General features: G+C 48.3%; 2 protein-coding genes across 2 annotated transcripts in view; both read right to left on the bottom strand.

The window, feature by feature from the left end:
• Positions 1–25732, bottom strand: part of LOC138638929 (zinc finger protein 271-like) — a 203522-nt gene that overhangs the window by 177633 nt on the left and 157 nt on the right. The window lies entirely within an intron of this gene.
• Positions 23040–25732, bottom strand: part of LOC138637975 (uncharacterized) — a 71918-nt gene continuing 69225 nt past the window's right edge. Inside the window, exon 3 of the mRNA XM_069726898.1 lies at positions 23040–25686. Within this exon, the coding sequence (XP_069582999.1) occupies positions 23040–25686 (2647 nt within the window). The remainder of the gene's footprint in view (positions 25687–25732) is intronic.

The raw sequence follows: 25732 nt of genomic DNA, 5'->3' as shown, positions 1-25732 counted from the left end.
TCTCGTGGCCGCCTGTTCCACTCATTGATCACCCTTAACTGTCACAAACGTTTTTTCTAATATCTAATCTGTGTCTCCTCCCATTCAGTTTCATCCCATTGCTTCTAGTCTTTCCTTGTGCAAATAAGTATAAAGATGATCCTTCTACAATGTGACGGCCATGGAGATATTTGTAGACGGCTATTAAGTCTCCTCTCAGTCTTCTTTTTTGCAGCTAAACATTCCCAAATCCTGTAAACATTCCTCATAGGACATGGTTTGCCGACCGGTCACCATTCTGGTCGCTCTTCTCTGAACTTGCTCCAGTTTGTTGATGTCTTTTTTAAAATGTGGAGCCCAAAACTGGACACAGTATTCCAGATGATGTCTGACCAAAGAGGATTAGAGGGCAATAATGACTTCACGTGATCTAGACTCTATGCTTCTAATAATACATCCCAGAATTGTATTTGCCCTTTTTGCTGCAGCATCACACTGTTGACTCATGTTCAGTCTGTGGATCTATTAGTATACCCAAGTCTTTTTCACACGTGCTGTTGCTTGGCCATATTCCTCCCATTCTGTAAATTCTTTTTTCATTTTGATTGATAGGGATATTGAGATTTTGAAAAATAATTGTGATAAAAATTTCAAATGCCCCAATATGACAAAAGGGGAAATCCAAGCTATAATTGATTTGTCACACAGTGGGGAAGTCATTATAAAAAGTGCCGACAAGGGCGGTGCTGTGGTAATCATGGATCATCAAAATTATGTTATAGAGATTGAGAGACAATTGGGGGACCTGGAGGTATAAGAGAGACTAACACATTATCCTAAATATAAAATTGTTAGGGAGATTAAAAGCCTTTTGGATGAAGCTTTAGACAAACATATTATTGATAAAAATGTATTTGATTTTTTGAACATTGAACATTCTACTACATCTGTTATTTATACTCTCCCAAAAATTCATAAGTTTCTTTTAGATCGTCCAGGAAGACCCATCGTCTCGGGATATAATTCCTCTTTGTCTAATATTGGAATTTATTTGGATAGAGTACTTAATCCGATTGCCAGCTGTACCGATTCCTCTGTCAAGGACACTATCGACTTTTTGGAGAAAATTAATCAAATCAGTATACTCAGGAGAAAAAAATCATAGCCTCGTTTGCTGTGACATCACTATATACTCCTATTCATTATCCGGGGGGTTAAACACAGTGAACATACAGTTGATGACCACTACATTTTCTGAGCATGCAAGAAAATTTATTGTACAGCTTCTATAATTGGTTTTGACTAAAAACTATTTTCTATTTGGTGATGATTATTATCTTCAGCTGCGCGGAGTCGCCATGGGCACAAACATGGCACCCGCGTATGCTAACTTAGTTATGAGGGTTCTTGAGGAGGATTTTGTCTCTGTGTCCCACCACTTCAGCTATGTAGCTGTATGGTGGAGATACGTAGACGACATCTTCCTCATTTGGACAGGAACCGAAACGATGCTCTTGGAGTTCCATCAATACATGAATACCTTTGATGATACAATAAATTGACCTCGGTGCATTCAAACACCATTATACAAGTTTTGGATGTGGCTGTAAGAGTTGTGGGTGATGGCTTTGTTACACAGCTGTACAGTAAAACAACTGATAAAAATAATTTACTATCTGTCACGATCCAACTTTGGATTTGTGGCAGATCTGGTTTGCCTCAGTTTTAGACCTTTTTTCCTTTGTGGTCATCAGGGGTTAATGCAGTTCCTCCCCTCTCCCCCCCGCCCCCCGGTGGCCGCTGATGGTACTGCATTGCTGCTGGGTCAGCTGATGTTTGTGGTGACCACTCCCTCCATTGTTTAAGACATCACCTGGTTCATCAGCTGACTGTCGGTGTAAAGGTAGCTTCACACATAACGATATTGTTAACGATATCGTTGCTATTTGTGACGTAGCAACGATATCGTTAATGAAATCGTTATGTGTGACAGCGACCAACGATCAGGCCCCTGCTGGGAGATCGTTGGTCGCTGAAGAAAGTCCAGAACTTTATTTCGTCGCTGGACTCCTGCTGACATCGCTGGATCGGCGTGTGTGACACCGATCCAGCGATGTCTTCACTGGTAACCAGGGTAAACATCGGGTAACTAAGCACAGGGCCGCGCTTAGTAACCCGATGTTTACCCTGGTTACCATGCTAAAAGTAAAAAAAAACAAATAGTACATACTTACCTACAGCCATCTGTCCTCCAGCGCTGCGCTCTGCACTCCTCCTGTACTGTCTGTGAGCCGGAAAGCAGAGCGGTGACTTCACCGCTCTGCTTTCCGGCTCCCAGACAGTACAGGAGGAGAGCAGAGAAGCAGAGCGCAGCGCTGGAGGACAGACAGCGGTAGGTAAGTATCTAGTGTTTGTTTTTTTTTACTTTTAGGATGGTAACCAGGGTAAACATCGGGTTACTAAGCGCGGCCCTGCGCTTAGTTACCCGATGTTTACCCTGGTTACCGGCATCGTTGGTAGCTGGAGAGCGGTCTGTGTGACAGCTCTCCAGCGACCAAACAGCGACGCTGCAGCGATCCGGATCGTTGTCGGTATCGCTGCAGCGTCGCTTAATGTGAAGGGGCCTTTAGTTCATTCTTCAGCGACTAAGCCGGGAGTAGGAGCTAGCTGGGAACTGTTGTTCTACAGCTGTGTCCTTGTATCTGGTGTTTTTTCCTGCTGTGCTGTGCCTTGCAGCATTAAGCTAAGTGTGGTTTTCCGTTACCTTGTCTGTTTTCCTGTTAATTGTGGTATTTATACACTGGTGCAGTCCACCTCTCTTGGGGGAAAGGGGGTCACTGATAGGGCCTGCACAGGAGACAGGGATACGCTGGCGGCTCGGGCCTCCTAACCATCATAGGTACCCCCGAGATAAGGGAAAGCCAGGACCCCTTACAGGTGCGGGTTCCAGTACGCCGTCCTGACCCTTTATCGCCGTAAACGGCGTGACACTATCATTTAATAGTCAACATCCCAAAAAGATGACAGAAGTTATGCCTTCTAGTCAACTGATGAGGGTTAAACGCATTGAGTGTGATAAACATTCACAAGAGAGATCAAAAATCTATTAAATGGACAAAAATAGGGTTAATGAAATTGTTAGAGAAAACTTATTTTAAAAAAAAAAGTATATTACTAAAAAACCTAGTCACATTCTCTTTGTCACAACATATTGTGAAGAAAGCCAGAAAATGGCAGAAGTGATTTATAAACATTGGGATATTTTACTGTATACAGGTCCTTCTCAAAAAATTAGCATATAGTGTTAAATTTCATTATTTACCATAATGTAATGATTACAATTAAACTTTCATATATTATAGATTCATTATCCACCAACTGAAATTTGTCAGGTCTTTTATTGTTTTAATACTGATGATTTTGGCATACAACTCCTGATAACCCAAAAAACCTGTCTCAATAAATTAGCATATCAAGAAAAGGTTCTCTAAACGACCTATTACCCTAATCTTCTGAATCAACTAATTAACTCTAAACACATGCAAAAGATACCTGAGGCTTTTATAAACTCCCTGCCTGGTTCATTACTCAAAACCCCCATCATGGGTAAGACTAGCGACCTGACAGATGTCAAGAAGGCCATCATTGACACCCTCAAGCAAGAGGGTAAGACCCAGAAAGAAATTTCTCAACAAATAGGCTGTTCCCAGAGTGCTGTATCAAGGCACCTCAATGGTAAGTCTGTTGGAAGGAAACAATGTGGCAGAAAACGCTGTACAACGAGAAGAGGAGACCGGACCCTGAGGAAGATTGTGGAGAAGGACCGATTCCAGACCTTGGGGAACCTGAGGAAGCAGTGGACTGAGTCTGGTGTGGAAACATCCAGAGCCACCGTGCACAGGCGTGTGCAGGAAATGGGCTACAGGTGCCGCATTCCCCAGGTAAAGCCACTTTTGAACCATAAACAGCGGCAGAGGCGCCTGACCTGGGCTACAGAGAAGCAGCACTGGACTGTTGCTAAGTGGTCCCAAGTACTTTTTTCTGATGAAAGCAAATTTTGCATGTCATTCGGAAATCAAGGTGCCAGAGTCTGGAGGAAGACTGGGGAGAAGGAAATGCCAAAATGCCTGAAGTCCAGTGTCAAGTACCCACAGTCAGTGATGGTGTGGGGTGCCATGTCAGCTGCTGGTGTTGGTCCACTGTGTTTCATCAAGGGCAGGGTCAATGCAGCTAGCTATCAGGAGATTTTGGAGCACTTCATGCTTCCATCGGCTGAAATGCTTTATGGAGATGAAGATTTCATTTTTCAGCACGACCTGGCACCTGCTCACAGTGCCAAAACCACTGGTAAATGGTTTACTGACCATGGTATTACTGTGCTCAATTGGCCTGCCAACTCTCCTGACCTGAACCCCATAGAGAATCTGTGGGATATTGTGAAGAGAAAGTTGAGAGACGCAAGACCCAACACTCTGGATGAGCTTAAGGCCGCTATTGAAGCATCCTGGGCCTCCATAACATCTCAGCAGTGTCACAGGCTGATTGCCTCCATGCCACGCCGCATTGAAGCAGTCATTTCTGCCAAAGGATTCCCGACCAAGTATTGAGTGCATAACTGAACATTATTATTTGATGGTTTTTTTGTTTGTTATTAAAAAACACTTTTATTTGATTGGATGGGTGAAATATGCTAATTTATTGAGACAGGTTTTTTGGGTTATCAGGAGTTGTATGCCAAAATCATCAGTATTAAAACAATAAAAGACCTGACAAATTTCAGTTGGTGGATAATGAATCTATAATATATGAAAGTTTAATTGTAATCATTACATTATGGTAAATAATGAAATTTAACACTATATGCTAATTTTTTGAGAAGGACCTGTATACCGTATATACTCGAGTATAAGCCGAGATTTTCAGCCCATTTTTTTGGGCTGAAAGTCCCCCTCTCGGCTTATACTCGAGTCATATACCCGGGTGTCAGCAGGGGAGGGAGAGCGGGGGCTGTGTAATCATACTTACCTGCTGCGGCGCGGTCCCTGCAGTCCCTGGCTTCTCCGGCGCTGCAGCTTCTTCCTGTAATTGAGTGGTCACATGGCACCGCTCATTACAGAAATGAATAGGCGGCTCCACCCCCATAGGGGAGGAGCCGCATATTCATTGCTGTAAATGATCGGTGCCATGCGACCGCTCAATTACAGGAAGAAGCTGCAGCGCCGGAGAAGCCAGGGACTGCAGGGACCGCGCCGCAGCAGGTAAGGGGAGCGCAGCGCTATAATTACCTGCTCCTCGCTCCGGTGCGGCTCCGTCTGCAGCGTCCTCTAGCTGTGACGCTCAGGTTAGAGGGCGCTGTGACGTAGTCAGTGCGTGCCCTCTGCTGAGCGTCAGTGCTGGAGACGGAGCCGCACGAGGAGCAGGTAATTATTGAAAGCGCCGGCGTCCTGAGAAGAGAGGTGAGTATGTGATTTTTTTTTTTTTTATGGCAGCACCAGCAGCATTCTAAGGAGCACCTATGGGGCCATAATGAAAGGTGCAGAGCATATAAGGGGCACAGCATTATAAGGAGCACCTATGGGGCCATAATCAAAGGTGCAGAGCATATATGGGGCACAGCATTATAAGGAGCATCTATGGGGCCATAATCAAAGGTGCAGAGCATATATGGCACAGCATTATAAGGAGCATCTATGGGGCCATAATCAACGGTGCAGAGCATTCTATATAGCACAGTTGTATATGGAGCATCTATGGGGCAATAATGAACGGTATGGAGCATCTATTTTTATTTTTGAAATTCACCGGTAGCTGCTGCATTTTCTACCCTAGGCTTATACTCGAGTCAATAAGTTTTCCCAGTTTTTTGTGGCAAAATTAGGGGGGTCGGCTTATACTCGGGTCGGCTTATACTCGAGTATAAACGGTACTCGAGTATAAGCCGAGACTCCTAATTTTGCCACAAAAAAAACTGGGAAAACTTATTGCCTCGAGTATAAGCCTAGGGTGGAAAAAGCAGCAGCTACTGGTAAATGTCAAAAATAAAAATAGATACCAATAAAAGTAAAATTAATTGAGACTTCAGTAGGTTAAGTGTTTTTGAATATCCATATTGAATCAGGAGCCCCATATAATGCTCCATACAGTTCATGATGGCCCCATAAAATGCTCCATAATAAAATACACCCCATATAATGCTCCATACAGTTCATGATGGCCCCATAAGATGCTCCATACAAACTACACCCCATATAATGCTCCACATTAAAATATGCCCCATATAATGCTGCACAAAGGTTAATGATGGCCCCATAAGATGCTCCATAGAAACATTTGCCCCATACAATGCTGCATAAAGGTTGATGGCCCCATAAAATGCTCCATAGATTATGCCCATAAAATGCTCCATAGATTATGCCCCATAAAATGCTCCATAGATTATGCCCCATAAAATGCTCCATAGATTATGCCCCATAAGATGCTCCATAGATTATGCCCCATAAAATGCTCCATAGATTATGCCCCATAAAATGCTCCATACATTATGCCCCATAAGATGCTCCATGTTGTGAATTCCGCTCTTGGGCTCCCTCCGGTGGTTGTAAGTGGCACTTTTGTGAGTTCTGCTCTTGTGGTTTCTAGTGGTATGGCTGCTCCTTGGAGTTAGCTGTCATCAGCTGCCTCCACTTATCATCTCTTCTGCTCGGCTATTTAGGCCTGGCTGTTCCTTCAGCCAGTGCCACTTGTAAATGGTTCCTGGTTGGATTCACATCTCTTTGGATTTCCCTGTTATCCTGACCAGTTCAGCAAAGCTAAGTTTTTGCTTGCGCTTTTCCGTTCACAGATTGTGGACTTATCCGTTCAGTGCTTTCTATGTTTGTCCAGCGTTATCAATATGAATTAATTCTGTCTTGCTGGAAGCTCTGGGAAGCAGATTTACCCTCCAGACCTTTAGTCAGGTGTGGAGATTTTTTTGTAAACTGTGCGTGGATTTTTGTAGTGTTTTATACTGACCGCACAGTATTCCATCCTGTCCTATCTATCAAGCTAGACTGGCCTCCTGTGCTCATCCTGGTATCATTCTGTGTATGTCTTTTTCCTCTCCACTCACAGTCATTATTTGTGGGGGGCTAATCTATCCTTTGGGGATTTTCTCTGAAGCAAGATAGTTTTCCTGCTTCGGTCTTTAGGGGGTAGTTAGCTCTTAGGCTGTGACGAGATGCCTAGGGAGAGTTAGGAGCATTCCACGGCTACTTCTAGTGTTGTGTTGAGCTTAGGGACTGCGGTCAGTACAGTTACCACTTCCTTCAGAGCTCGTTCCATGTTGCTCCTAGACCACCGCACCATAACAGCTCCATACATTATGCCCCATAAGATGCTCCATACATTATGCCCCATAAAATGCTCCATACATTATACCCCATAAAATGCTCCATAGATTATGCCCCATAAAATGCTTCATAGATTATGCCCCATAAAATGCCCCATAAAATGCTCCATAGATTATGCCCCATAAGATGCTCCATAGATTATGCCCCATAGATTAGGCTCCATAGAGTATACCCCATAAAATGCTCCATAGATTATACCCCATAAGATGCTCCATAGATTATGCCCATAAAATTATCCATAGATTATGCCCCATAAAATGCTCCACAGATTATGCCCCATAAGATGCCTTATGATCAATCCCTTTGTGACCTTGGACGGGATAGTACGTCCGAGGTCAGATCCCCAGTTTTGATGTGAGCTCCGGCGGTGAGCCTGCAAAGCCGGGACATGTCAGCTGTTCCATACAGTTCATGATGGGCCAAATAAGATGCTCCATACAAAATACGCCCCATATAATGCTCCAGAAAGTTCATGAATCCGATGTTAGAGCCTAGAATTCCAATTCCTGATTTGTTTTCTGGGGATAGATCTAAGTTCCTGAATTTCAAAAATAATTGTAAACTGTTTCTTGCTTTGAAACCCCGCTCCTCTGGTGACCCCGTTCAACAAGTAAAAATCATTATTTCTTTGTTGCGTGGTGACCCTCAAGACTGGGCATTTTCCCTTGCGCCAGGAGATCCTGCATTGCGTGATGTAGATGCGTTTTTTCTGGCACTTGGATTGCTTTATGATGAACCTAATTCAGTGGATCAGGCAGAGAAAATCTTGCTGGCTTTGTGTCAGGGTCAGGATGAAGCGGAGGTATATTGTCAGAAGTTTAGAAAGTGGTCTGTGCTTACTCAGTGGAATGAGTGTGCCCTGGCAGCAATTTTCAGAAAGGGTCTCTCTGAAACCCTTAAGGATGTCATGGTGGGATTTCCCACGCCTGCTGGTCTGAATGAGTCTATGTCCTTGGCCATTCAGATCGATCGGCGCTTGCGTGAGCGCAAAGCTGTGCACCATTTGGCGGTATTCTCTGAGCATAGGCCTGAGCCTATGCAATGTGATAGGACTTTGACCAGAGCTGAACGGCAAGAAAACAGACGTCGGAATGGGCTGTGTTTTTACTGTGGTGATTCCACTCATGCTATCTCCGATTGTCCTAAGCGCACTAAGCGGTTCGCTAGGTCTGCTACCATTGGTACGGTACAGTCTAAATTTCTTTTGTCCGTTACTCTGATTTGCTCTTTGTCGTCCTATTCTGTTATGGCATTTGTGGATTCAGGCGCTGCCCTGAATTTGATGGACTTGGAGTTTGCCAGGCGCTGTGGTTTTTTCTTGGAGCCCTTGCAGTATCCTATTCCATTGAGAGGAATTGATGCTACGCCTTTGGCCAAGAATAAGCCTCAGTACTGGACTCAATTGACCATGTGCATGGCTCCTGCACATCAGGAGGATATTCGCTTTTTGGTGTTGCTTTTGCCCGAAGAGGCCCTGGACGCATATTTCCATGGATTTTATTTCAGATCTCCCTGTCTCTCAAAGGATGTCGGTCATTTGGGTGGTTTGTGATCGCTTCTCTAAGATGGCCCATTTGGTACCCTTGTCTAAATTGCCTTCCTCATCTGATTTGGTGCCATTGTTTTTCCAGCATGTGGTTCGTTTGCATGGCATTCCGGAGAACATCGTCTCGGACAGAGGTTCCCAGTTTGTTTCGAGGTTTTGGCAGTCCTTTTGTGCTAAGATGGGCATTGATTTGTCTTTTTCTTCGGCTTTCCATCCTCAGACAAATGGCCAAACCGAACGAACTAATCAGACATTGGAAACATATCTGAGATGCTTTGTTTCTGCTGATCAGGATGATTGGGTGTCCTTCTTGCCTTTGGCTGAGTTCGCCCTTAATAATCGGGCCAGCTCGGCTACTTTGGTTTCGCCTTTTATCCGTAATTCTGGTTTTCATCCTCGTTTCTCTTCAGGGCAGGTTGAGCCTTCGGACTGTCCTGGTGTGGATACTGTGGTGGACAGGTTGCAGCAGATTTGGACTCATGTAGTGGACAATTTGACATTGTCCCAGGAGAAGGCTCAACGTTTCGCTAACCGCCGGCGCTGTGTTGGTCCCCGACTTCGTGTTGGGGATTTGGTTTGGTTGTCGTCTCGTTATGTTCCTATGAAGGTTTCCTCTCCTAAGTTTAAGCCTCGTTTCATTGGTCCGTATAAGATTTCTGAAGTTCTTAATCCTGTGTCATTTCGTTTGGCCCTTCCAGCTTCTTTTGCCATCCATAATGTGTTCCATAGGTCGTTATTGCGGAGATACGTGGCGCCTATGGTTCCCTCCGTTGATCCTCCTGCCCCGGTGTTGGTCAAGGGGGAGTTGGAGTATGTGGTGGAGAAGATTTTGGATTCTCGTATTTCGAGACGGAAACTCCAGTACCTGGTCAAGTGGAAGGGTTATGGTCAGGAAGATAATTCCTGGGTTTTTGCCTCTGATGTTCATGCTGCCGATCTAGTTCGTGCCTTTCATTTGGCTCGTCCTAATCGGCCTGGGGGCTCTGGTGAGGGTTCTGTGACCCCTCCTCAATGGGGGGGGTACTGTTGTGAATTCTGTTATCGAACTCCCTCCTGTGGTCATGAATGGTACTTCGGCGAGTTCTGTCCATAGACTCCCTCTGGTGGCTGTGAGTGGAGCTGCTGCTTCTGAGGTTCCTTCCACAGGTGACTTAGTTTATTCTTTGGCTGGCTGCTCTATTTAACTCCACTCAGATCGTTACTCCATGCCAGTTGTCAATGTTCTTGTACTGGTTCAGTTCGCTCTTGGATCTTTCTGGTGACCTGTCTACTCCAGCAGAACCTAAGTCCTTGCTAGTTAATTATTTGTTCATTGTTTTCTTGTCCAGCTTGCTATCATGATTTTGCCTTGCTAGCTGGAAGCTCTGGGATGCAGAGTGGCACCTCCGCACCGTGAGTCGGTGCGGAGGTCTTTTTGCACACTCTGCGTAGTCTTTTTGTAGTTTTTTGTGCTGACCGCAAAGATACCTTTCCTATCCTCAGTCTGTTTAGTTAGTCTGGCCTCCTTTGCTGAAACCTGTTTTATTTCTGTGTTTGTGACTTTCATCTTAACTCACAGTCAATATGTGTGGGGGGTGTTGTGAGTTCTGTTTTTGGGCTCCCTCTGGTGGTTACTGATGGTACTGGGTGACTTGTGTTCTCTGCGGTCTCTGGTGTCCACCTGTTCCATCAGGTTATGGGAGTTTCCTATTTAACCTGGCTTTTTTGTCATTTCATCGCCGGCTATCAATGTAATCAGCGTGTCTTTTTACCTCTGCTACCTGCGTCTTATCTTCAGGACAAGCTAAGTTTTGATTTTCCTGTTCCACGTTTTGCTTAATTTTTTGTCTTAGTCCAGCTTGCAGATATGTGATTCCTTGCTGCTGGTTGCTCTAGTGGGCTGAAATTACTCCTCATGTTCCATGAGTTGGCACATGAGTTCAAGTAATTTCAGGATGGTTTTTTGAAGGGTTTTTCGCTGACCGCGCAGTTCACTTTTGTATCCTCTGCTATCTAGCTTTAGCGGGCCTCATTTTTGCTGATTCTATTTTCATAACTACGTATGTGCTTTCCTCTCATTTCACCGTTATTACATGTGGGGGGCTGCTATTTCTGTGGGGTGCTTCTCTGGAGGCAAGTGAGGTCTGTGTTTCTTCTAATAGGGGAAGTTAATCCTTCGGCTGGCGCGAGACGTCTAGGAATCATCGTAGGCACGTTCCCCGGCTACTGCTAGTTGTGTGTTTAGGTTCAGGATCGCGGTCAGTTCAGGTTCCATCACCCTAGAGCTTGTTTTGTTTTTGTGCTTGTCCTTTTGTGATCCCCTGCCATTGGGATCATGACAGGGGGGCTGCCTTTTCCTTTGGGGAATCTCTCTGAGGCAAGGTAGGCTTTATTTTCTATCTCTAGGGCTAGTTAGCTCTTAGGCTGTGAAGAGGCGTCTAGGCAGAGTTAGGTTAGCTCCACGGCTATTTCTAGTGTGTGTGATAGGATTAGGGGTTGCGGTCAGCAGAGCTCCCACTTCCCAGAGCTTGTCCTGTGTTAGTTTAACCATCAGGTCGTTCCGGGTGCTCCTAACCACCAGGTCCATAACATACAATGCTGCATTAAGGTTGATGGCCCCATAAAATGCTCCATAGATCATGCCCCATAAGATGCTCCATACATTATGCCCCATAAGATGCTCCATAGATTATGCCCCCTAAAATGCTCCATAGATTATGCCCCATAAAATGCTCCATAGATTATGCCCCATAAGATGCTCCATACATTATGCCCCATAAGATGCGCCATACATTATGCCCCATAAGATGCGCCATACATTATGCCCCATAAGATGCGCCATACATTATGCCCCATAAGAAGCTCCATAGATTATGCCCCATAAAATGCTCCACAGATTGTGCCCCCTAAAATGCTACATACATTATGCCCCATAAGATGCTCCATACATTATGCCCCATAAAATGCTCCATAGATTATGCCCCATGAAATGCTCCATAGATTATGCCCCATAAATTATGCCCCATAAGATGCTCCATAGATTATGCCCCATAAGATGCTCCATAGATTATGCCCTATAAGATGCTCCATAGATTATGCCCCATAAGATGCTCCATAGATAATGTCCCATAAAATGCTCCATAGATTATGCCCCATATGCTGTTACTGCGAAAAAAAAAAAAATCCCCCCCAAAAAAATCACATACCTCTCGTTGCTCAGGCCCCCGGCACTTGCGATATTCACCTCTCCCCGTCCTACCGCCGTCTTCCGCGTCCTACGCAGTGACTGTGCTGGCAGAGGACGGCACGCACACTAAACACATCATCGCGCCCTCTGACCTGAACAGTCACACCCACAGGACGTGGAAGACAGAGCAGCGCCAGGCGGTGGATCGGGGAGAGGTGAATATTGTGCAATGCTCACCTCCCCCGATATATTCACCTGCTCCCGGCGTGGTCCCTGCTTGTAAGAGACAGATGGTCGACGCCGGCAACTTGGTCCGGTGTTCAGCGGTCACACTGTACTGCTCATTAAAGTAATGAATATGTGGCTCCACCCCTAAGGGAGTGGAGTAGCGTCCATATTCATTACTTTAATGAAAAAAATGGGCTGAAAATCTTGGCTTATACTCAAGTATATACGGTAAATATGTGTGTACCTCATATTGAGGAATTCAGACAACCACCCATTTTTTTGTATAAAAGAAACTGTACTATTGGTTCCAATTTGGTGAAATCTGATATTGGATCTTTTAAAAAAATCTTACCAGACACATTGACAGAGAATGACAGAAGGGGCTGCTTCCCGTTTGTCATGCATCAATTGTTGCCTGATGATCAACCCCTTTCTGACCTCCGACAGGATAGTATGTCCGAGGTCAGATCCCCCGCTTTGGTGCGGGCTCCGGCGGTGAGCCTGCAAAGCCGGGACAGGTCAGCTTTTGTACAGCTGACATGTGCCCGCAATAGTGGTGGGTGGATCCACCCGCCGCTATTAACTAGTTAAATGCCACTGTCAACTCCCGGGGCATGACAACCAGAGGTCTATTGAAGAGCTCTATGGTTATTGATGCTGGTCAGCGCTCATAGGAAGCCTGTTATGCAGCTACATAGGAGCGATCTATGCATCGCTCCTATGTAGCTGAGCCGATTGAGTTATGGCAGCTTCTAGCCTCCCATGGAGACTATTGAAGCATGGCAAAAGTAAAAGAAAAATGATTTAAAAAATATGAAAAAAATAAAAAAAAAAACATAAAAAGTTCAAATCACCCCCCTTTCCCCCCATGCAAAATAAATTTTAAAAAAAATCAAACCTACACATATTTGGCATCGCCGCACTCAGAATCGCTCGCTCTATCAATAAAAAAAAAGCATTAACCTGATCGCTAAACGGCATAGCGAGAAAAAAAATCAAAACGGGCGATCAAAAGAACGTGCCTGCACTGATATTGTATCATTAAAAACGTCAGCTAAACACGCAAAAAATAAGCCCTCACCCAACCCCAGATCCCGAAAAATGGAGACGCTACGGGTATCGGAAAATGGCGCAATTTTTTTACCACTTAGATAAAAGAGAACCTAGTCATGTTTGGTGTCTATGAACTCGTAATGACCTGAAGACTCATAATGTCAGGTCAGTTTAGCATTTAGTGAACCTAGTAAAAAAGCCAAAGAAAAAAACAAGTGTGGGATTGCACTTTTTTTGCAATTTCACCGTACTTGGAATTTTTTCCCCGTTTTCTAGTACACGACATGCTAAAACCAATGATGTCGTTCACAAGTACAAGTCGTCCTGCAAAAAACAAGCCCTCACATGGCCATATTGACGGAAAAATAAAAAAGTTATGGCTCTGGGAAGGAGGGGAGCGAAAAACGAAAACATAAAAAAAGCTCCGGTCATGAAGGGGTTAAGGGTGTAGATTTTCACATCCTATTATAAATGAAGAATTTACTATCAGACATGGCCTTACGTGCGATTCTGAATGTGTCATTTATTTATAGCAGTGCCCTTGTTCCTTGTGGTGTGATGTTAATCAACACCGACGTCCCACAAGGAGGAAGAGGACGGACGAGAAACCATTACCGGTAATGAGGAGGGGATCGGATCCAGAGGTCGGAGAGAAAAGAACTTGTATGGATAATGAGACGAAATACTTCCTCACATCATTTAATGATGTCTATTAATTGATTTGTCAGTTGTTTAGATGTCATTATTAATAGAATTTTGTTTTTATTGCTTTTGGTTTAGGTTCTTCATCCTTGAGCATGACGCACTCACGTTTTCATTAATTTTTTTCATTTTCTATATTTTTTGTGATTTTTTAATAAAAAATTATATATTTTCTTTACTGTTCTTTTTTAGTTCATTGAGTTGATCTGTGATTTGTTATATATATATATATTTTGGATTATTAATCTCTGTTAATTGATATGGAAGAATGATATCGTAATGATGACATTTGTATTATTTAGTGTCACGGATCTTGTGGACGGTGGGACCCATACTCCCGTCCATGCCACCATTTCCGCGTAGTTGTCGGGATGTTCCCTTACCTAGTGACAGTCTAGGCCTTCGGTTCTTCTGTGTGACAGATCTCACTAGTGGACTTGTACTGCCTTATACAGATAGGATGAATACATTGTTACAGAGGTTTGGGTCTTGGTTCTGTCACCGATGTGGTGGGTGGACGCTGGGGACCCATACTCCCGTCCATTCCACCATTTCCGCGTAGTTGTCGGGATGTTCCCTTACCTAGTGACAGTCTAGGCCTTCGGTTCTTCTGTGTGACAGATCTCACTAGTGGACTTGTACTGCCTAATACAGATAGGATGAATACATTGTTACAGAGGTTTGGGTGTTGGTTGTATCACCGATGTGGTGGGTGGACGGTGGGGACCCATACTCCCGTCCATTCCACCATTTCCGCGTAGTTGTCGGGATGTTCCCTTACCTAGTGACAGTCTAGGCCTTCGGTTCTTCTGTGTGACAGATCTCACTAGTGGACTTGTACTGCCTAATACAGATAGGATGAATACATTGTTACAGAGGTTTGGGTGTTGGTTGTGTCACCGATGTGGTGGGTGGACGGTGGGGACCCATACTCCCGTCCATTCCTCTGCCCAGTGACGATTTCGGACTTATATCCTGACCAACCCGTTCTGCTCTGGATTATAACATACTTCACTCTCTTATTATGGTTCTGTGGCTATTCAGCCCTTATTAATCATTGCCATCTATATGCTTTATTATACAAAGATTTGCTTATTTTTTTATCCATTTATTGATCTATGGGCATGTATTGAGTTGAACCTCTTCCAATATGGCGGCATGAGACTCCAGCATGTTAGTGCGCGGGTGCATATGCCCGGGACTATGGGAAGCTATGGTGTCTGCGGGGACATGGCGCAGCTGTATGTGGAGATTGTGAGTGCGGGTCCTATTAGGAGGCCACACCTGAAACCATTTCACTATTTAGGAGCCATCACTTGTATTTCGCACTGTATATGAGATGCATTATTTTAATAATATTATCCTATGGATGATCACTGAGCACTTTATGTATTATATGAATATTTCTATGCACACTGTATACTTGGAATGTTTTAGGATTAATTGATTCACTAAATTGATGACTTGTGCGCCCTATATATATCTGCACCACTGTTGTATTCATTGCTTGATAAAGGATTGTATATCCAGAGAGATAGAATTTTAACAGCTTTGTGTTTTGTATTCGCTTTATAGGTCTTGATCATAAAGGCAATGAGACCGGGTGATTGCTTTGTTGTTAGCACTTAAAGAAATGGTTTTCGCTCATTCTTGGGGGAAGCTCAGAGAATCCATGATTTAAGGACTTTGTTCTTAAAAATGACATATCCTTGTAGGTAATGAACTCCGCCATTTTCATGTGGGTGTTATAAAAACAAGCTTTGTATACGGATAGATACTGGCTGTGTATGTTCTTGTCTCCAATCAATCTCCACCCTGATAAAACCAACACTGTCACCGAGCGCAGGACACGCTGTGTCTGCCCTAAAGCTTTCTGTAAAGAGGGGTTAACACGACGGTACATGTCGCCTGAAACCCAGGATGGTTAATTGGACCCGACTGTGATCAGCTACCCAGGAACAAAACCATGGTGAGAAACATCTTGGTATTCAAATGTCAGGGTTTTTCTTGTGGTCCGAGAAAGGTACATAGAGCGAGTATACTCGCTGCTCGGGTGATCTCCTAGCAGGTCCGGACTGGCCAAGAACCGGAGGATTCTCCGATGGGCCCAGGCACTGACACCTGCTGGCACACTGGCCAGCAGCTGCCTAGGGCCCCCAATGCTCCAGGGGCCCCTTGCCAGTGGCTATAGGGCCCCTGAGTCAAGGGGGCTGCCCTGTGCCTGTAGCAGCAGCAGGAGACAGGATCCTGTCCCCGCTGCTAAAGCCAAATGAATATTCATGCTTCCCCATGCCCCTATGGGCGTGGAGAGGCGTGAATACCATTTCTCTTTAATAGCGGGCAGCGTTAGCCGCAGGATGCAGCTAACACTGCCCGCATGTAAAGCCGCACCACACACACACTCACAAAGTACCGCACACCCACACACAGCACCGCACACATACACACAGACTCCCAGAGCAGCTCACCTCCCGGCGTCCTGCTTCCTGTCTGAGACAGCCCAGCTGGATGACGTCATCATCCAGCGTGCTGCGGTCTCAGTCAGAAAGCTTCCAGGAATCCAGCGAGGAAGAGGCTGCTGGAATGAGCTGCTGCGGGGAGGTGAGCAGTGCTGCACGCGCGCGCCGTGTGTGTGTGTGATGAGCTGCGGTGAGCTGTGTGTGTGGTGAATGATATTGGTGGGGGGACAATGATGGAGGTGATGGGCAATGATGGTGGTGGGGGAGGCAATGATGGAGGTGATGAAATGGGCAGTGGTGGTGGGAGGAAATGATGGAGGTGTGGGGTAATGATGATGTTGGCGGGAGGCAATGATGGAGGTGATGGGCAAGGATGGTGGTGAGTGGCAATGATGGTGGTGGGGGAGAGGCAATGATGGAGGTGATGGGCAAGGATGGTGGTGGGGGACGCAATGATGGAGGTGAGGAAATGGACAATGATGGTGGGGAGGAGGCAGTGATGCAGGTGGTGGAATGGGCAGTGATGGAGGTGGTGGGGAAAAGGCAATGATGGAGGTGGTGATGAGGACAATGATGGGGTGGAGAGGGGCTGCATTATACTTTATGAGGGGGCTACATTATATTTTGTGGGGGGACTGCATTATTCTTAGGGGACTACTTTATATTATGGGGGGGGCTACATCATACTATGTGAGGGGGCTGCATTATCTCAGTTGACTACATTATATTCTGTGGTGGCTGCATTATACTATATGAGGGGGCTGCATTATACCCTATGATATTTGACATTATATTCTATGGTGGGAACTGAGTTATACCTGAGGGGGTTGCATTATATTTTGTGGGGTGCTGCATTATATTCTATTAGAAGGGACTGCGTTATATTTTATGAGGGGGATAAATTATATCCTGTGAGGGGGCTACCCCAACGCTTGCTACATAATTAACACGTGTACTACCTTATATTATACCCTGATATTTTTTCCGCACAATTGGTGGTCTTGTATCTATTTCTATGTAGCTACATAGTGGGCCCCAAGAATGATTTTCTCTGGTGGACCCAAGGTGCTCCAGTCTGACCCCGTCTCCTAGTATTTATGACTGCTCGGAGATTTAGCTTTTGTTGCGTCAGCTGAATGATTTACAGCTACTAGCCAGGCTGAGTACATGTGGGGGTTGCCTGGTTGCTAGGGAATCCCCACATGTATTCAGCCTTGGTAGTAGCTGTAAATAATTCAGCTGATGCAAGAAAACTAAATCTCCGAACAGTCATAAATACTCGGAGATCACCCGAGCGTGCCCGGGAAATCCCAAGCAACACTCGCTCATCACTACTTCTCACATGTAAAGCGCTATGGAGCATCTTATGGGGCCATCAACCTTTATGGAAGAGCATATGGGGCATATTATGCTAGGGAGCATCTTATGGGGCCATCAACCTTTATCGAGCAGCATGTGGGGCATATTATGCTATGGAGCATCTTATGGGGCCATCAACCTTTATGGAGCAGCATGTAAGGAATATTATGCTATGGAGCGTCTTATAGGGCCATCAACCTTTATGGAGCAGCATGTGGGGCATATTATGCTATGGAGCATCTTATAGGGTCATCAACCTTTATGGAGCAGCATGGGGGGCTGTCATGATTCCAATGGCAGGGAATCACAAAAGGACAAGCACCAACGAGCTCTAGGGTGATGGAACCTGAGCTGACCGCGACCCTAAACCTGAACACACAAATAACAATAGCCGGGGAACGTGCCTACGTTGATCCTAGACGTCTCGCACCAGCCGAAGATCTAACTTCCCCTATTAGAAGAAACACAGACCTCTCTTGCCTCCAGAGAAATACCCCACAGGAATAGCAGCCCCCCACATATAATGACGGTGAAATGAGAGGAAGGCACATACACAGTATGAAAACAGATTTAGCAAAATGAGGCCCGCTAAAACTAGATAGCAGAGGATACAAAAGTAAACTGCGCGGTCAGCAAAAAACCCTTCAAAAAACCATCCTGTAATTACTTGAACTCATGTTCCAACTCATGGAACATGAGGAGCAATTACAGCCCACTAGAGCAACCAGCAGCAAAGAAACAATTACATGCAAGCTGGACAAGACAAAAATAAAGCAAAACGTGAAACAAGAAAATCAAAAACTTAGCTTGTCCTGAAGATTACTGAAGCCAGAAGCTGAGGTAACAAAACACTCTGATAACCTTGATAGCCGGCGGGGAAATTACAAGAAAGCCCGGTTAAATAGGAAACTCCCAAATCCTAATAGAACAGGTGGACACCAGAGACAGCAGAACACAAATCACCCAGTACCATCAGTAACCACCAGAGGGAGCCCAAAAACAGAACTCACAACAGGGGGCATAGTATGCTATGGAGCATCTTACAGGGCCATCAACCTTTATGGAGCAGCATATGGGGCATATTATGCTATGGAGCATCTTATAGGGCCATCAACCTTTATGGAGCAGCATGTGGGGCATATTATGCTATGGAGCATCTTATAGGGTCATCAACCTTTATGGAGCAGCATGGGGGGCATAGTATGCTATGGAGCATCTTATAGGGCCATCAACCTTTATGGAGCAGCATATGGGGCATATTATGCTATGGAGCATCTTATAGGGCCATCAACCTTTATGGAGCAGCATATGGGGCATATTATGCTATGGAGCATCTTATAGGGCCATCAACCTTTATAGAGCAGCATGTGGGGCATATTATGCTATGGAGCATCTTATGGGGCTATCACCCTTTATGGAGCAGCATATGGGGCATATTATGCTATGGAGCATCTTATAGGGCCATCAACCTTTATGGAGCAGCATATGGGGCATATTATGCTATGGAGCATCTTATAGGGCCATCAACCTTTATGGAGCAGCATATGGGGCATATTATGCTATGGAGCATCTTATAGGGCCATCAACCTTTATGGAGCAGCATGTGGGGCATATTATGCTATAGAGCATCTTATAGGGCCATCAACCTTTATGGAGCAGCATATGGGGCATATTATGCTATGGGGCATCTTATAGGGCCATCAACCTTGATGGAGCAGCATGTGGGGCATATTATGCTATGGGGAATCTTATAGGGCCATCACCCTTTATGGAGCAGCATATGGGGCATATTATGCTATGGGGCATCTTATAGGGCCATCACCCTTTATGGAGCAGCATATGGGGCATATTATGCTGTGGAGCATCTTATGGGGCCACCAACCTTTATGGAGCAGCATATGGGGCATAATAATTATATTTATATAGCACCAACATATTCCGCAGCGCTTTACAATTATAGAGGGGACTTGTACAGACAATAGACATTACAGCATAACAATAATCACAGTTCAAAATAGATACCAAGAGGAATGAGGGCCCTGCTGCTCGCAAGCTACAATCTATAGGAAAAGGGGAGACACGAGAGGTGGATGGTAACAATTGCTTTCGTTGTTCGGACCAGCCATAGTGTAAGGCTCGGGTGTTCATGTAAAGCTGCATGGACCAGTTATCAGTCTAAGGCCGGCCTCACACTAGCGAGTTTTACGGACGTATGAGAGGTGCTAAAAATACGGATTGCATACGGTACAATGCTTCTCTATGGCCCAGCTCCTATCAGCCGTATTTTACTGATCCGTATTATAAGGCTTTCTACGGCTGTAGAAGATCGCAGCATGCTGCGTTTGTCACCGTATTGCGCAAAAAATACGTCAATGAAAGTCTATGGGGGCCAGAAAAATACGGATTACACACGAACCAACAGTGTGACTTGCGAGAAATATGCAGCGGTGTCAGAGAGAAAAGCCGGCAATTCAGAGCGGTGTACAGTAACATCACTGACAGGTTAGAATAGAATAGCTATAATAAATGTCTACACATAGAATAGGTATATATATATGTCAGTAGACACATATATGTATATATATTAATATTTCATACAGCGCTAGATAGCTTAAAAGCCGGTAATTCAATTGCCGGCTTTTCATTTCTCCTTCACAAACCCGACATGATATGACACATGATTACATACAGTAAACCATCTCATATCCCAATTTTTTTGGCATATTCCACACTACTAATTTTAGTAGTGTGTATGTGCAAAATTTGGCCGTTCTAGCTATTAAAGGATTAAACCGCGGAAAAAATTGGCGTGGGCCCACGCGCAATTTTCTCCGCCAGAATGGTAAAGCCAGTGACTGAGAGCAGATATTAATAGCCTGGAGAGGGTCCATGGTTATTGCCCGCCCCCCACCCTTCCCGGCTAAAAACATCTGCCACCAGCCACCCCAGAAAAGGCACATCTGGAAGATGCGCCTATTCTGGCACTTGGCCACTCTCTTCCCATTCCCGTGTAGCGGTGGGATATGGGGTAATGAAGGGTTAATGTCACCTTGCTATTGTAAGGTGACATTAAGCCAGTTTAATAATGGAGAGGCGTCAATTATGACACCTATCCATTATTAATCCAATTGTATGAAATGGTTAAAAAACACAAACACATTATTACAAAGTATTTTATTGAAATAAATACACAGGTTGTTGTAATAGTTTATTATCCTGATAATCCACCTGAAGACCCTCGTCCTGTAAAAAAGTTAAAATAAAAAAACAACAATATACATACCTTCCGATGATCTGTCACGTCCAACGATGTAAATCCATCTGAAGGGGTTAACTATTTTTACAGGCAGGAGCTCTGCTAATGCAGCTGTGCTCCTGTCTGTAAAACCCCGGGGAATGAATGGAATGTAGGTCAATGACCTGTAGTTACCTTCAGTCGCGGTGATGCGCCCTCTGCTGGATGTCCTCATATGAACTCGAGCCTGGGAACTTTTCAGAATATTTCAACTTTTCTGGCGTATTACGGCCGTAAAATACGGACCGTATTTTTATACGCTGAGTGTGACGCCAGCCTAAGTATGTAGCAGTACAGACACAGAGGGCTATTAACTGCATAAAGTGTATGAGAACATGATGGGAGGAACCTGATTATGGATTACGTTTTTTAAATGGGCCACACAGGGATAGTTAGGTTAATGTGTTGAGGCGGTAGGCCAGTCTGAACAAATGAGTTTATAGGGCACGCTTAAAACTGTGGGGAGTGAACTAGATGCAGTGGGGGAGGGAGGACAGTGCATGGTATGAGGGGATGGGAAGATTATTTCCTGTCGGATGTGGTCAATTTTTTCTTTGACGTAATTGGCCAGATCGTCAGCGCGGAGATCCGTGGTTGGGGCCTGCACTCTTGGGTTGAGTAGGGACTGGAAAGTATCAAAGAGACGTTTAGGGTTATTGGACAGTGAGGTGATGAGGGTGTTGAAATAGGTTTGTTTTGAGAGGTGAAGGGCAGAGTTGTATGTTTTTAGCATGAACTTTGTTGTGAATTCTGTTGTCGAACTCCCTCCTGTGGTCGTGAATGGTACTTCGGCGAGTTCTGTCCGTGGACTCCCTCTGGTGGTTGTGAGTGAAGCTGCTGCTTCTGAGGTTCCTTACACAGGTGACGTGGTTTGTCCTTTGGTTGGCTGCTCTATTTAACTCCACTCAGATCGTTACTCCATGCCAGCTGTCAATGTTCCTGTGCTGGTTCAGTCGCTCTTGGATTTTTCTGGAGACCTGTCTCTTCCTGCAAGAAGCTAAGTCCCTGTTTGTTATTTTCTGTTCATGGTTTTCTAGTCCAGCTTGCTTTCATGATTTTGTCTTGCTAGCTGGAAGCTCTGGGATGCAGGGTGGCGCCTCTGCACCGTGAGTCGGTGCGGGGGTCTTTTTTGCACACTCTGCGTGGTCTTTTGTAGTTTTGTGCTGACCGCAAAGATACCTTTCCTATCCTCTGTCTATTTAGTTAGTCTGGCCTCCCCTTTGCTAAAACCTGTTTCATTTCTGTGTTTGTGACTTTCATCTTTACTCACAGTTAATATTTGTGGGGGGCTGCCTTTTCCTTTGGGGAAATTTCTCTGAGGCAAGGTAGGCTTTATTTTCTATCTCTAGGGCTAGCTAGTTCTTAGGCTGTGTCCGAGGCGTCTAGGCCTGTTAGGTACGCTCCACGGCTATTTCTAGTGTGTGTGATAGGATTAGGGATTGCGGTCAGCAAAGTTCCCACTTCCCAGAGCTTGTCCTGTGAGTTTAACCATCAGGTCTTTCCGGGTGCTCCTAACCACCAGGTCATAACAGAACTTATAATGGATGAAATCTTCGGGTAGATTAGATTTTCTCCACAGACGTTCTGCGCACCTGGAGCACCGCTGCAGGAAACGTGTTTGCAGCGTGTGCCAGGGTTGTCGCAGTCTGTGCCGAGTTGTTCTATGTATAAGAGGAGCACCTTCATCCAGGGCACTTTGCAGGGTTTTATTGTGATGCTTCAGAGCAGAATCAGGACATGAGATGGAGGGCCAATGAGGACTGCAAGGTCTTCATAAGTTTCTGGGTGTTAATGGCCTGTATGTTTCTATAAGTGTGGAAAGTGAAGGGGTGGACCGGACACGAGGGCGGACAGGGGGGGGCAATCAGACAAGAGGGCAGACGGGGCGGACGATCGGACACGAGGGCGGGCGATCGGACACGAGGGCGGACGGGGCGGGCGATCGGACACGAAGGTGGACGGGGCGGGCGATCGGACACGAGGGCGGACGGGGCGGGCGATCGGACACGAGGGCGGACGGGGCGGGCGATCGGACACGAGGGCGGATGGGGCGGGCGATCGGACACGAGGGCGGGCGATCGGACACGAGGGCGGACGGGGCGGGCGATCGGACATGCGGACGGGGCGGGCGATCGGACACGAGGGCGGACGATCGGACACGAGGGCGGACGGGGCGGGCGATCGATCGGACACGAGGGCGGACGGGGCGTGCGATCGGACACGAGGGCGGACGGGGCGGGCGATCGGACACGAGGGCGGACGGGGCGGGCGATCGGACACGAGGGCGGACGGGGCGGGCGATCGGACACGAGGGCGTGCGATCGGACACGAGGGTGGACGGGGCGGGCGATCGGACACGAGGGCGGACGGGGCGGGCGATCGGACACGAGGGCGGACGGGGCGGGCGATCGGACACGAGGGCGGACGGGGCGGGCGATCGGACACGAGGGCGGACGATCGGACGCGAGGGCGGACGGGGCGGGCGATCGGACACGAGGGCGGGCGATCGGACGCGAGGGCGGACGGGGCGGGCGATCGGACACGAGGGCGGACGGGGCGGGCGATCGGACACGAGGGCGGACGGGGCGGGCGATCGGACACGAGGGCGGACAAGGCGGGCGATCGGACACGAGGGCGGGCGATCGGACACGAGGGCGGACGATCGGACACGAGGGCGGACGATCGGACACGAGGGCGGACGATCGGACACGAGGGCGGACGGGGCGGGCGATCGGACACGAGGACGGACGATCGGACGCGAGGGCGGACGGGGCGGGCGATCGGACACGAGGGCGGACGGGGCGGGCAATCGGACGCGAGGGCGGACGGGGCGGGCGATCGGACACGAGGGCGGACGGGGCGGGCGATCGGACACGAGGGCGGACGGGGCGGGCGATCGGACACGAGGGCGGACAAGGCGGGCGATCGGACACGAGGGCGGGCGATCGGACACGAGGGCGGACGATCGGACACGAGGGCGGACGATCGGACACGAGGGCGGACGATCGGACACGAGGGCGGACGGGGCGGGCGATCGGACACGAGGGCGGACGATCGGACGCGAGGGCGGACGGGGCGGGCGATCGGACACGAGGGCGGACGGGGCGGGCAATCGGACGCGAGGGCGGACGGGGCGGGCGATCGGACACGAGGGCGGACGGGGCGGGCAATCGGACGCGAGGGCGGACAGGGCGGGCGATCGGACACGAGGGCGGACAAGGCGGGCGATCGGACACGAGGGTGGACGATCGGACACGAGGGCGGACGGGGCGGGCGATCGGACACGAGGGCGGACGGGGCTGGCGATCGGACACAAGGGCGGACGGGGCGGGCGATAGGACACGAGGGCGGACGGGGCGGGCGATCGGACACGAGGGCGGACGGGGCTGGCGATCGGACACGAGGGCGGACGGGGCTGGCGATCGGACACGAGGGCGGACGGGGCGGGCGATCGGACACGAGGGCGGACGGGGCGGGCGATCGGACACGAGGGCGGGCGATCGGACACGAGGGCGGACAGGGCGGGCGATCGGACACGAGGGCGGACGGGGCGGGCGATCGGACACGAGGGCGGACGATCAGACGCGAGGGCGGACGGGGCGGGCGATCGGACACGAGGGCGGACGGGGCGGGCGATCGGACACGAGGGCGGACGGGGCGGGCGATCGGACACGAGGGCGGACGATCGGACACGAGGGCGGACGGGGCGGGCGATCGGACACGAGGGCGGACGGGGCGGGCGATCGGACACGAGGGCGGACGGGGCGGGCGATCGGACACGAGGGCGGACGGGGCGGGCGATCGGACACGAGGGCGGGCGATCGGACACGAGGGCGGACGGGGCCGGCGATCGGACACGAGGGCGGACGGGGCGGGCGATCGGACACGAGGGCGGACGATCAGACGCGAGGGCGGACGGGGCGGGCGATCGGACACGAGGGCGGACGGGGCGGGCGATCGGACACGAGGGCGGACGGGGCGGGCGATCGGACACGAGGGCGGACGGGGCGGGCGATCGGACACGAGGGCGGACGGGGCGGGCGATCGGACACGAGGGCGGACGGGGCGGGCGATCGGACACGAGGGCGGACGGGGCGGGCGATCGGACACGAGGGCGGACGGGGCGGGCGATCGGACACGAGGGCGGACGGGGCGGGCGATCGGACACGAGGGCGGACGGGGCGGACGATCGGACACGAGGGCGGACGGGGCGGGCGATCGGACACGAGGGCGGACGGGGCGGGCGATCGGACACGAGGGCGGACGGGGCGGGCGATCGGACACGAGGGCGGACGGGGCGGGCGATCGGACACGAGGGCGGACGGGGCGGGCGATCGGACACGAGGGCGGACGGGGCGGGCGATCGGACACGAGGGCGGACGGGGCGGGCGATCGCACACGAGGGCGGACGGGGCGGGCGATCGGACACGAGGGCGGACGGGGCGGGCGATCGGACACCTGTGGAAAAATCTGTAGCCACGCCCCGTCCAAGCTCCTCCCACTGACGGAAACTGACGAAAAAGACGGTAAAAAAAATATGCGACATTTCAGAGTGCT

The sequence above is a fragment of the Ranitomeya imitator genome, chromosome 5 (assembly GCF_032444005.1).
Source record: "Ranitomeya imitator isolate aRanImi1 chromosome 5, aRanImi1.pri, whole genome shotgun sequence".
Lineage (NCBI taxonomy): Eukaryota > Metazoa > Chordata > Amphibia > Anura > Dendrobatidae > Ranitomeya > Ranitomeya imitator.
This window is presented reverse-complemented; position numbering and strand designations above follow the sequence as displayed.